At 41.5% G+C, this 13,193-nt stretch overlaps 2 protein-coding genes across 2 annotated transcripts; both read left to right on the top strand.

Moving 5' to 3' along the window:
• Positions 1 to 20: 20 nt before the first annotated feature.
• LOC308636280 (C-C motif chemokine 15-like) lies at positions 21 to 6,020 on the top strand. The gene is made up of 4 exons (XM_081271689.1): positions 21 to 178; positions 4,650 to 4,703; positions 5,173 to 5,284; positions 5,712 to 6,020. Exons 1-4 carry the CDS (start codon positions 103 to 105, stop codon positions 5,833 to 5,835), a joined length of 366 nt encoding a protein of 121 aa, XP_081127815.1. The 5' UTR covers positions 21 to 102; the 3' UTR covers positions 5,836 to 6,020.
• A 142-nt stretch (positions 6,021 to 6,162) lies between these two features.
• On the top strand, positions 6,163 to 12,953 carry CCL15 (C-C motif chemokine ligand 15). The gene is made up of 4 exons (XM_081271690.1): positions 6,163 to 9,210; positions 11,569 to 11,631; positions 12,123 to 12,234; positions 12,659 to 12,953. The coding sequence occupies exons 1-4, from the start codon at positions 9,135 to 9,137 to the stop codon at positions 12,753 to 12,755; spliced, it is 348 nt and encodes a 115-aa protein (XP_081127816.1). The 5' UTR covers positions 6,163 to 9,134; the 3' UTR covers positions 12,756 to 12,953.
• The last annotated feature ends 240 nt before the right edge of the window (positions 12,954 to 13,193 follow it).

Raw genomic sequence — 13,193 nt, 5'->3', positions numbered from 1 at the left:
GGACTTCCTGATTCTCCTTTTATAAACACAGAGACAGGACAGGGAGTCAAGGAGTGGTGAGCTCAGGAGTCCCCAGCCCAGCTCTTCCTGCCCACGGGGAAGATGAAGTTCTCCACAGCTGCCCTCTCCTTGCTCATTCTTGCTGCTGCTCTTGGATCCCAGGCCCGGGTCATACATGGTGAGTCCAGTGAGCTTTCTCACTGGTGGCCAGGTCCTCGGTAATTCATGGTCTGGGGAGGAGATGCAGCGGGCACCATTTTCCTCTAGTGACTCCTGTCCATCCCAGACATGGTGATGGAACTTACTTAACAGAATAGCAGGGTATAGACCTGGAAAAGGTCTGCAGCCTGGAAAAAAAAAACTGTACACCAATGACTGGTCCTGTTTTGGGACAATTATTTCCTTTTTCATGGCCAGAATTATTGGATACCTTTCCTTAATGGACATGGGGACTATTCAATGCTATATCAAAAAAAATTATAGTAAAACTGGAAATTTTTTTGAAAGAAGCATAGAATTCTATGCCATTTGAACCATTATATACCATCTAATATAAATCTGTCATATTGGAGAAGAAGTGGTCCAACCCAGGCAAGTGTCTCACACAAGGTCACCTAACAATTCTATTCTTTAACAAATATGTGTCTAGTGATTCCTCTGTATAGGGCAGGCACTATTCCAAGTTTCTTATAGATGCTAACGAATTTATTCCTGCTAACAATCCTGCAGGATAGATATTATGTTAAATGATGTGAATTAGCTATTTTTGTTGGGGAAAAACCTAGCATGATATCAGTCATTTATTTGCATATTATTGTTGTTGTTGTTCTCATTTTGTAAATGAGAAAACTGATTTATAAAAACTTTAAATAACTTGCATGAGATCATCCAGCTGGTAGGTGGTGAAATTAGGATAGGAGCTAGTTTGGAAGTAGTTATGGGAAGGCAAGACTATTTAAGATATTTTGTACAGGCCACCTTGACCATATCAAGCATATTATATTGTATACAGGTGCCTCGTTATATACAATTTATATGTAACTATTCAACCTTGCCTTGGTGTCCTTGGGGACTTGTTCCAGGATCTTACATGGATACCAAAATACCTGGATGCTCATGACCTTATATAACCCATGAACATCTTCCCCTGTGCTATAAATAGTTTCTAGATTACTTATAGTACCTAAAACAATGTAAGTGCTAGTAAATAGTTGCTATACTATATTGTTCAAGAAATAATGGCCATGTTCAGTACCGATGCAACTTGTGTTTTTGCTTTGTTTCAGTTTTGAAGTGCTAGGTATTGAAACTAGGCTTCATACATGCTAGGCAAGTGCTGTACCACTGAGCTACATTCCCAGCCCCTTGATGCAACTTTTTTCTTTCTTTATTCTTTTTAAGAATATTTTCAACCACAGTTGGTTGACTCCATAGGTGTGGAACCCCCAGGTATAGAGGGTTGACAATTTATAAGAAATGAGCTAAGAGAGGGACATGATGGCACACTTCAGTAATCCCAGTGACTTGGGAGGCTGAGACAGGGGGATCACAAATTCAAGGCAAACTTCAGTGTCTTAGTGAAGCCTTCAGCAACTTAATGAGATCCTGTCTCAAAATAAAAAATATGGAAAGCAGTATGGAGATTCCTCAGAAAACTGGGCATGGAACCACGATTTGACCCAGCTATCCCACTCCTTGGTTTATACAAAAAGGATTTAAAATCAGCATACGACAATAATGCAGCCATATCAATGTTTATAGCAGCTCAATTCACAATAGCTAATCTATGGAACCAATCTTGGAATCCCTTAATAGATGAATGGATAAAGAAAATGTGATATACATAGTCAATGAAATATTACTCAGCTTTAAAGAAGAGTGAAATTATGACATTTGCCAGTAAATGGTTGTAGTTAGAGAATATCACGCTAAATGAAATAAGCCAATCCCACAAAACTAAAGGCCGAATGTTTTCTCTAATATGCAGATACTAAATCACAATAAGGCGGGGGTGGGGGGGTCACTAAGGAAGAATAGCATTATCTTAGATTATAGAGGGAAGTGATGGGAGGCAAGGGGAGGGGATGTGGGGATAGAAAAGATAGTAGAATGAGACAGACATTATTACTTTATGTATATATGTGACTGCATGATCTATATGATTCTGCAACATGTACACTCAGAAAAATGAGAAATTATATCCCATCTATGTATGATATAGCAAAGTACATAAATGCATTCTACTGTCAAGTATAACTAATTAAAACAAATTGAATTTTTTTAAAAGAATCAATGAGAACCAAATTCAATTTTAAGTTACATTTATATTTTCTTTCCTTAAGTGCAAAAACAATCATATTTACTTTATGTGAAATACAGGTTAATGGAGATTGACATTAAAATTTTTTCAATGCACTCCATTTTTTTTAAAAAAAGTAAGAACTCTATGATAGTGTTTTTTGAGTTTGTATTTTAAAATATCTATAATAAAACTTCTTTTTAATTTTCTCATTAAATAAATAAATAAATAAGAAGAAGGACTGGGGATGTAGCTCAGTGATAAAGCACTCCTGCATTAAATTCCTGGTACAAAAAAAAAAAGAAAAAAAAAGAAATGAGCTAAGAACAAGAAAGCAATTGTTGATGACTGAATCCTTGTTGCCCAAATCATTAATTTATGTTTTGGTATGAAAAAATAAATATCAATTTTAGAGCTAGTTTTAGTCTGTGATACAGGCAATTGTGGAAATGACTGAGTTGAAAGGGAGGGAAAGAGAAAGGGAGGGACAAAGGAAAGAAGAAAGGAGAGCTAAAAGTTTAGCTGCATTTGCCTAATTAGCACAATACAGGTCTATAATCCCCCCAAACAGTTAGGGCTGTATGAATTTCAGAATATAGAATTTGGGGGGCTTTGAAAAGTTAAGATGATATCCAGTAATTTCACTTCTGGGTACACACCCCCAAAAACTTTAAAGCATGTGCATGAAAAGATTTCAGTACCACCATGTTCTTAGCAGTGTTCTCCACAGTAGGCAAAAGGTAGAAACAAGATGTGTCCATCAGTGGACGCATAATGGATGGATGAGTGAAATGTGGTAGACACGTGCAATGAAATGTTATCCAGCAATGAAAAGGGAGGAAATTCTGACATGCTACTACATGGACGAAAGTCGGGTGACATAAGTGAAGCGATCAGTCACGAAAGACAGATGCTGCATGATTCTCCTTGTATAAGCTACACAGAGTGGTATTTGCAAGGTTTATGAATGGATGGTGGTGATACTTACACCATATTTGGAATATATTTAAGGCTACTAAACTGGACACTTTAAAATGTTTTAATAGCAAAATTTGAAGCCATATATATATTTACTACAATTTTTTTAAAAATTAAGACAATAAACACTTGCATGTTGCTTAACTTTGGGATCTGGAAAGCACACTATTTCTATGAAATGCAGCAATATTTCTATTACGGTTTAAATCTAGAAAGATCCTCCTAAAAGCTCATATTTTGAAAGTGTGACCTCCAATGTAGCAAGGTTCAGAGGTGGACTTTTAGGCAAGGGTGAGAACTGTAAACTCAGATAGATTAATCCATTTTATGAATTAAGAATTTGAGTGGACTGCTAGGTGATAATTATGGGCAAGGGAGGCATAGCTGGAATAGGTCACTGGGACACGACTTTGGGGATTGTATACCTTGTCCCCAGCTCCTCACTCTTTTTCTCTGTTTCCTGGTTGTCACGAGCTGAACAGATTTCCGCAATTGTCCCCTTGGTAAGCCTCACCTCAGGCCTACAGCAATGGAGTCAGTCAGCCAGGGAATAAAATCTCTGAAACCAAGAGTACCAAATAAACATTCCTTCCTCTAAACTATTCTTGTCAGGTGTTTTGATCACAGCGATTAAAAATTGACTAATAGTCAGGAATCCACCCAGGCAACCCTGGTAGTAGCAAACACTTGTCATCGCAGAGACTAGGGGCAGGGGAGGGGTGGGGGGCACTGAGACAGAAGGATCACAAGTTCAACACCAGCTTCACCAACTGAGATCCTCAGCAACTGAGCGAGAACTGGTCTCAAAATTAAAAAGGTAAAAAGAACTGGGGATGTAACGCATTGAGAAAGAGCCCCTGGATTCAGTCCCCAGTACAAAAAAAGAAAAGAAAAAAAAAAAAGCTGACTAACACAATTCTTCAGCAAACACATAAGTATTAGTACCAAATGGGATAAATAAAGATTGTAAATAGGTTCACATCATTTCAAGGGACATTGTGCCACCAAATGAGCTGATGGACAACTTGTTGTTTGCCAGTCTTGTAGAAGGCAAAAACATGAAGAAAGAGTGTGGACTTCATCACATTAGGAATGGATCCCTTAAAGTTACTCATATTGGACTTTCATTGTGCTATTAGTATTCAAGAGACAGTAGAATGTCTCTGTGTCTCAAACATTTTCAAAAGGGCCCTGAAGAATCGCAGGGAAAAAGAAGACAGAAGGGCTAAGGCAGGCCTCCACCCAGACAGGTGACTGTGTTCCAGGATCGGGGCCTCTCTGCCTTGGGATGGGGTGAGGAATGGGGTGGGTGGAGATGCTGAAATGGTGCTGTCTCCCAGTAAATTCCACCCCACCTGTCTGTTTCTTTCAGATCTAGAGAAAAGACAAGTTCTGAGGATTCCTATTGAGTCTCCAATTCAGCACGGTAAATGACCAAATAGGACATATTTCTAAGCAGCAGGGGGGCTCAGACTTATACTAGAGATTCATCCACCCTGTTGACAGGACAGGCTGACAACAGGAGGGCCTGAGGGTGGGGAAAGTCTCCAGGGAAGATCAGGATGGGCCACGGGTACCTCCTCTAAGGATGCCGTCTCTATGGCCACCTGGCTGTCCTGAGAGTCCGCCCAGCTGGGGCACAGGGTGCTCTGTGATGCCTGCAGCTGCCTTTCCCTTCCAGGGCTAATGCTTCTGCCCCTATCATGGTTCAGACACAGAGGTCAGCTCTGGGGTGGGGGGTTCTGAAGCAAGGAGATGACAGTGAGTGCTGCTCAAGGAGGAAGAAGCATCCCCTCTGAGCCCTGGTCCCTCTCCTTGGTACTCTTCACTGTACCCTCCGTGGTACTCTTAAGAGAAAAGACTTGTCCCTTAAATAGCCCTTTCTCCACTTACAGCCTTTAACTCTCCTGATGACTGCTGCGTCTCATATATTACAAGAAGTATCCGGTGTACATTCATGAAAGATTATTATAAAACGAGCAGTGGGTGCTCTCAGCCAGGTGTCATGTAAGTGTCAATCTCACCCGTCATGTACTGGGAGCCAGGGAGCCGGCAGGGTCTTGGAGGGAGGGCATGAGGGATGGGTGTCTAAAATAGTCCCACCCTTGAATTTTGCCAGGTAAGGGACAACTTGTGTCCTCACCAGGGTCCTGCAGGGCATGAGGGATGAGACCTTCCTAGTGGAGAGGAGGAGAGGGGAGGAAGGAGAAAGCAGGCAGGCAGGAGGCTGCCCAAGGACACTCTCATGAATCCTCAGGGAGTCTCACAGGCAGAGGAGGGTCTCAGAGAGGATTCTGGGCCTGAGTTGCCTTCTGCAGAGAATGGAAAGAAGAGACTGTTGGGTGGGGATTCCCAGGGGTAAGGAGGATGGGGCTTCTTGCGTCCACCTGCTGAAGACAACTCATTTTGCAATCCTTTCCCCACCTTTCTCCAGATTCCTCAGCAGGAAGGGACGACGAATCTGTGCCGACCCCAATGATGGGGGAGTCCAGGAGTGCATGGCAAACTTGAACTTAAACTCACAGACCACGGATCTGGAGCTAAAAGAAATCAATTGAGGAAAAGGAACACAAGTTGCCAGCCACCCCACCCCCAACTCCCTCAACCCAACTACCTCCTGGGAGATTCTTGGCCTGAATTACTGAAAACAAGTGAACAAACAAACAAAAAGTCTGTATTCTGTTTGGTGTTAAAGCAACGCATCTGGTAAACAATAAACAGCATCTGTGTGGATTCAGCCTGATTTGACGGCAGATCCTGAGTTGTAACCACCATGATTGCCCCAGACCAACTCAAACTGGGTTTTCCTGCATAGATTCCCAGAAAAATATAAAAGGATAAAACCATTAGAGTGATATGTGGAGCTTTACAACCAGAGTCTGGCTCCAGGAGCGTGCCTGACTCTTACGTCAGTGTAAGGTAAACCAGGTACATTCCAGCTACAATGAAGTCTCTTTTCTCCAAACCCAGTTCCCTGCCTCTCTTTCTGACTCAAATTGCATCTATCAGTGATTCCCCAGTAAACTGCACTCTAATGCTCGATCTGTCTGTCTCTCAGGTCTCACGGCACCCTGTGCCAGAGGTCCTTATACACCAGGACTGAATTGTTCTAGAGCAAAATCCAGTTACTTTGCTAATTTATTTTGAAGTTTATGAGGAAGAGGAAACTGATGGAATTACTCATCTTAGGATAAGTATTATCTTTGAAACAAGAAATATCATAGTATTATTTTTAAATAGCTAAAGCCATGACTCATTCAAATATAGATTGAATGTGTGTATTTAAACCATACATGATGTTATGGGTCCATGTGTGATGGAATCATAAAACTGATCCAAAAATCACTGGAGGAATAGAGTTTATAGAGTTAATTGCAGATGATATTCTAAAACATGTTTGCTAAGTTAAGGGATAGATTAGTACCTGTGTATACAGTGATCATAAACCTGGATAGGTTTATGATCACTTCTGGGGGACAGAAATCATTTGCATGTGTCCTGGTCAAAATTTTCAAGTTAATACGTTATTTCATAAACTCTGGGACCTGGTTAATAGTAAGTGGAACATAACCCCCTACCTACCATCCTCTACACTTACGGGAATCCTGGAGAGGGGTGGAGGCTGTTAGCAACATTCCAGGATGACATAGGAAGGTATGTACTTATCCTTTGCCCTGTTTCTAAGTCTTAGTTGTTTTTATTAATATACATAAGTTCTGAAAAGACTTTTCCTCTAAAGTTAAATGATATTTTTAAACCATGTGAGCCAGTCACAGTGACATACACCTGTAATACTGGCTCTTCAGGAGGCTGAGGCAGGAGGATCGAAAGTTCAAGGTCAGTCTGGAAAACATAGGAAGACCCTATCTCAAAATAAAATAAAAAGGGCTGGGGATGTAGTTCAGTAATAGAGGGCCTGGGTTCAATCTCCAATGCTGCAAAAAAAAGAAAAAACAAAACTTTTAAAGAGAGTAGCTATCAAATATATGTACACCTCTACTTAAACATATAAGCTTATTTTTACAATTAGTACACCTTGGTTGCTATCTCATAAAATTCAAAGGACAGCACTGAATTCTAAACTACAACAAAATGTTTTCTATTTGAAAAAGTTTTAGAGCTGGGGATGTGGCTCAAGCCATAGTATGCTCGCCTGGCACCCGTGGGGCATTGGGTTCAATCCTCAACACCACATAAAAATAAAATAAAGATATTGTGTCCACCAAAAACTAAAAAATAAATATTTTTTAAAAAAGAAAAAGTTTTAAACTTATGTCTACTTTTAGTATGATTTGCCTAAGAAATCAACAGGAGGAAATAACTTTTAGAGCAATGAGTCACAAATTGCAAAAAAAAAAATTCCTGAGATAACAACAAAAACTGGGGATTTTTATAACCCAAGGAAACTAGACACAACTTCACATTATGTCTCATCTTCTCTTCCCTACCAAAATAGCTAGTATTTTTAAGGTTTTGTGGTAGTTTGGAAAACAGCATCTTTCACCATACTATGGTCATGCTCAAATGACACAACTTACTTAATATCTGACCCATGAGAATCTCATGCAAGTCTTAGTTTCTAAGAATTTTCCATTAATTTTCAGTCTTATTAACCAAAAGAAAATGATTTGTCTTTATTTCATTATCACCATTCTGCATTTGCACATGGAAACTCACACCTCTGGTTTTACTTTATTCTCTGTTAACTACCTCATCCTTGCAGATATCCAAGGACCTTGTAACTGTGCACTGGGGATTTTGTTAAGAGAATGGATCACCTATGCTCTTTTAACCACACCCATGAGGAAGGGGAAGGCAGCTGTGGGGGTGGGAATTAGGTAAATAAGCCTTAGAAATAGAATATGACTGGAACTATGGGATTTGAATGCCAGATGCTGTGGAACCACTTTGCAGGAACACCTGGCCTAACCTGGAGGGAGCAAGGGCCTAGAAACCTTCCTGAATAGAGTTGATGAGTTAGTAGGAATTAATATTAGCACAGCACCAATTTATCCATTAAGCACAACTACTGGGGTCCTTGAGTATATAGGTCCTCTCCTAAGGAAGAAAATCTAAACTTAAAAATACACTTTCAGCTGTTGAACTTATTATACACTAAAGTGTCATTGTATTGGAAAGTGGAGGGGCAGTGCGTGGGAAGAGAACCCAAGTTTTCAGGGCCTTCTGCACACAAAGACTTTGATGTTGGCCCCAAGTCCATGAGAAGCCCCTGGCAGATTCTGAATGATGAATCACAAGGCCAAGGCTGTATGCCAGAGCATGCCTCCTGGAGGGCACCCTGATTGCAGGCTTTAGGGCACTTGAGAATCAGGGTGCAGTGGTTAGGCCTTGAGATCATCAGAGCTTAGGAATCTCCTGGCCCCTAATCTCCTGCTCTTCATTCCAGTGGCCAACTGGACTGGCTCCTAAGGTTCAATTCCCTTCTGGTTGGGCCAGAAGAGAACTGGAAATGGGCACAGTGTCCACCAAGTCCCAACCCAACCCGGAGTCAGGAAGTCTGGCAGAGACACCCGCCCTTGCCCTGTGGTCAGATTATTAGGAGCCAATGAGTCTCCTAACAGAGGAATCCTTCTTGAAATAGTTCTTCTCTGTGCCTGTATATTGGGACAGCTGGAAAATCCCCATGTCACCTTTGCCCTCCACTTCCTGTTACATTCTCATCCTCTTTCTGTCTTATAGAAATAGCATGTTCACTATTAATGAGCCAATGGAGAGCATTCTGACCTCTGTCCTGTGACTTCCTGATCCTCCTCCTTTGATAAACATAAGGACAGGCCAGCAAATCAGGGAGATCAAAATTTATTTCTCAGAACAACTCTGCCTGCCCACAGGAAAGATGAAGGTCTCTGCAGCTGCCCTCTCCTTCCTCGTTCTTGGTGCTGCCCTTGGATCCCGGGCCCAGGTCATACCCGGTGAGTCTGGAGAGCCCCTTCACTAGTGGCCAGGTCCTCGGGTAACTCTTGGTCTGGGGAGAAGATGCAGAGGGCACCACTGCCCTCCCTGACTCTGTCTGCAGCTTGTGATCCCCGAGAGAAACTGCGCAGAGATGACTGGTCCCATCTGGGGAAAGAGTTATCTCCTTTGCAAGGCCAGAATTATTGGATACTTTCTTTTGGCTGGCATTTTAGCAATGGAAAGAATCATCATTAAAATACAAATTTGTGGAAAGAAGTAGAGAATTCCATGATGTTTGCATCATTATATAGCATCTACTGTAGAAATGTCATTTTCAGAGGAATTGGGACTAGCCAGGTAAGTGACTCACCTGAGATCACCTTCTCATTTGAATGTGTGGAATTTTAATTTATGAGGGTGACTGAATCTCCAGAGAGACCAATGCCATTTAAAAAAAAAAAAAAAAAAAGAATGCAGCTGAGTGTGGTGATGCACATCTATAATCCAGAGGCTCGGGAGACTGAGGTAGAAGGATCTCAAGCTCAAAGCCAGGCACTAAGGAACTCCACCAGACCCTGTCTCTAAATCAAATACACAATAGGGCTGGGTATGTGGCCCAGTAGTTGAGTGCCCCTCAGTTCAATCCCTGATACCAAGAAAAAAAAAAGAATGTATTACTTACATTTCCCAGGAGAGGGAGGTACACTGAGCAGCACAGGGCTACAATGTACCTCAGCTTTGGGCCAGGGGGCACAAGAAGGATAGAGGGGAAACCTATGCTAGAGCCTTTATGAGGTTTCTGAGAAGAACTCAGGACAAAGGAGGGGGTGATGTTTAAGACTGGATAGGTTCAATACTTCCAGAAAGCTTTGGATATAGTGATGATGGTCTTTCATTGTCTGGTACTTGGCTGTAGAATGATTTAGGGCAGGGGACATGTTGGTGTGGCATTTGAGAGTGAGACAAAGAAGTGGTTGGGCAGAAGCATTCAGCATAAGTCAGTTTGAAACACTTGCTGTCTCTGAAAATTGACCAGTCCTGGGAGAGGCTCTCTCTGCTGTCAAGATTCTTAAGAAGTTAAAATGTCACAAGATGCAGGGGGGAAAATTAAAAAATAAAAAGCAGTCACCTAACAATTCTAATTTTTATTTAACAAATATATTATCTAGTATTTTCTATGTGCCATGCTGTCACTGTTCTTTAAACACTGAGTCTTCCAAACAACTTTGTGGGTTAGGTATTAGTTGGAACAAGTTGTAAATTTGCCATTCATGTAGGGAACGAAAGAGTAGGACTTAAGCAATTTTATACAGTTTGTATATTATTAATGTTGTTGTTGTTGTTATCATTATTATATTCTCTCACTTTCTAAATGAGAAAACTGTGGTATAGAAACCTTAAATAACTTGCTTAGTATCACATAGATAATAACTGTTGAAATCAGGATATGAGCTAGTTCAGAAGTAGTTATGGAAAGATAAGGCTATTTCAGATTTGTTTTTTTCTTTTTTTTTTTCACTTTGGATTGAACTAAACAATCTACCATTGAGCCATATCCCCAGTTCTTTTTGTTTTTTAATTTTGAGAGCGTGTCTTGCTAAATTGCTAAGAGATTAACTAAGTTGCTGAGGCTGGCCTCAAACTTTCGATCTTCCTCCTCTGCTTTCCAAGTCACTGGAACTATAGGCATGATAGTGAGTCACCATTCCCAGCTCAGATCTTATTTATTTTCATTGCAGTTCTACCCACATCATATCAAACACGCAGAGAAGTGTCAATATGCCTTATTAAATATAATTTAATTGTAACTATTTAAGAAACCAGCTAGAAGTTAAGTTGCACTTGCCTAATTAGAATGATGCAGGTTCACAATTTCTTACCAACAATCTTTAGAGTTAGATGGTTTCTGAAATGCAAAATTTTTCTAGTTTTGAAAAAGTCATCAATACCTGGACATTACCTAACCTCTCTGGTGGTCTGGGGAGCATATTTTAATCAAACACTTAGGAATATTTATACTAAGATAAATAAAGACTGGAAGTAGCTTCACATCATTTCAAGGGACATTGCCACCAAATAAGTAGATGAAAAACTTGCTGTTTCCAGAGTCCTAAAATTCCAGAAGCATGTTCAACTTGCAGTTTGCTTTTAGTATTTCAGAGTCAGTACAAAGTCTTCATGTCTCCAATATTTTCAAAAGGGCCCAGAGCACTCATGATACAAAAGGGCTAAGACAGGCCTAAACCCAGACAGGTGACGGTGGTCCAGGATCAGAGCCTTTCTACCTTGGGATGGCGCAAGGAATAAAGGAGCAGAGATGCTGAGAGGGTGCTGCCTCTCAGCTATTTCTCTCCCCATCTTTCTATTTCTTTCAGATCCAGAAATAAGAGAACTCTTGGAGAGAGAGCATACGTTTCAACCTCCACTAATTAAAAAAGGTAAATATTCCATTGTGTTATATATTTAAAAGCAGAAGATGAGCAAGATCCGTGCTATGGTTTCATCCACCATATTTACAGGGTAGAGAGAGATCTGGAGGACCCTGGGGTATGTAGAAATCTCCAGGGAAGATCAGGATGGGCCACGGGTACCTCCTGCAAAGATGCCTTTTCTATTCCCACCTGGCAGTCCTGAGAGCCTGCCCAGCTGGGGCACAGGGTGCTCTCTGGTGCCTGCAGCTGCCTTCCCCTTCTAAGAAAATGCTATTGCCCCCGTCATGGCCATAAGTATCACCTGGGTAGCTTCAGACACACCATTCAACTCTGAGGTGGGGGTTCTGAAGCAAGGAGATGACAGTGAGTGCTGCCCAAGGAGGAAGAAGCATCCCCTCTGAGCCCTGGTCCCTCTCCTTGGTACTCTTCACTGCACCCTCCGTGGTACTCTTAAGAGAAGAGACTTGTCCCTTAAATAGCCCTTTCTCCACTTACAGTCTTTAACTCTCCTACTGACTGCTGCGTCTCATATATTACAAGAAGTATCCGGTGTACATTCATGAAAGATTATTATAAAACGAGCAGTGGGTGCTCTCAGCCAGGTGTCATGTAAGTGTCAATCTCACCCGTCATGTACTGGGAGCCAGGGAGCCGGCAGGGTCTTGGAGGGAGGGCATGAGGGATGGGTGTCTAAAATAGTCCCACCCTTGGATCTTGCCAGGTAAGGGACAACTTGTGTCCTCACCAGGGTCCTGCAGGGCATGAGGGATGAGACTTTCCTAGTGGAGAGGAGGAGAGGGGAGGAAGGAGAGAGCAGGCAGGCAGGAGGCTGCCCAAGGACACTCTCATGAATCCTCAGGGAGTCTCACAGGCAGAGGAGGGTCTCAGAGAGGATTCTGAGCCTGAGCTGCCTTCTGCAGAGAATGGAAAGAAGAGACTGTTGGGTGGGGATTCCCAGGGGTAAGGAGAATGGGGCTTCTTGCGTCCACTTGCTGAAGACAACTCAGTTCATAATCGCCTTCTTGTCGCCCAGCTTTCTCACCAACAAGGGGCAACATGTCTGTGCCAAACCCAATGATCCATCAGTTCAAGAGTGCATGAAAAAACTGAAGCACAATCCATCATCCTAGGATCCAAGAATTATGAACCTTGCATAAGAAGAAAGAACAGGATGGCCAGCCATCCCACCCCCCGATTCTCTTGCCCGAGTACCTCCTATGAATTTTTTAGCCCAAACTATTTTTTAAAGAAATTTGCTGTTCTGTTCTGGTTAGAAAAGTAATGCATTTAATAAAGAGTATTCAGTTTAACTTTGCTTGGATTTTTGAAGAAAATAAACCAAAATAAAACTGAAAGAATTGCTGAGCCCCAAAGAAATAAAAAACAATTTCACCTGTCTCATCTCCCCTCTTCTGAAATAGCTAATCTTTGAAGGCTTGGTTACAATCTCCTCCACCATTTGCTCAAATCACAGTACAATTTTATTTAATATCTGACCCATAGTAATCTTTTGAAAGGTTCTTGTTTATCCCATAATTTTTTTCCTATTTACCAAAAAGAGAGATTCT

This window comes from Spermophilus citellus, assembly GCF_964194105.1.
Source record: "Spermophilus citellus genome assembly, chromosome: 17".
In the NCBI taxonomy this organism is placed as follows: domain Eukaryota; kingdom Metazoa; phylum Chordata; class Mammalia; order Rodentia; family Sciuridae; genus Spermophilus; species Spermophilus citellus.
Note: the sequence above shows the minus strand (reverse complement) of the source record. Positions and strands in the feature narration are given on the sequence as shown.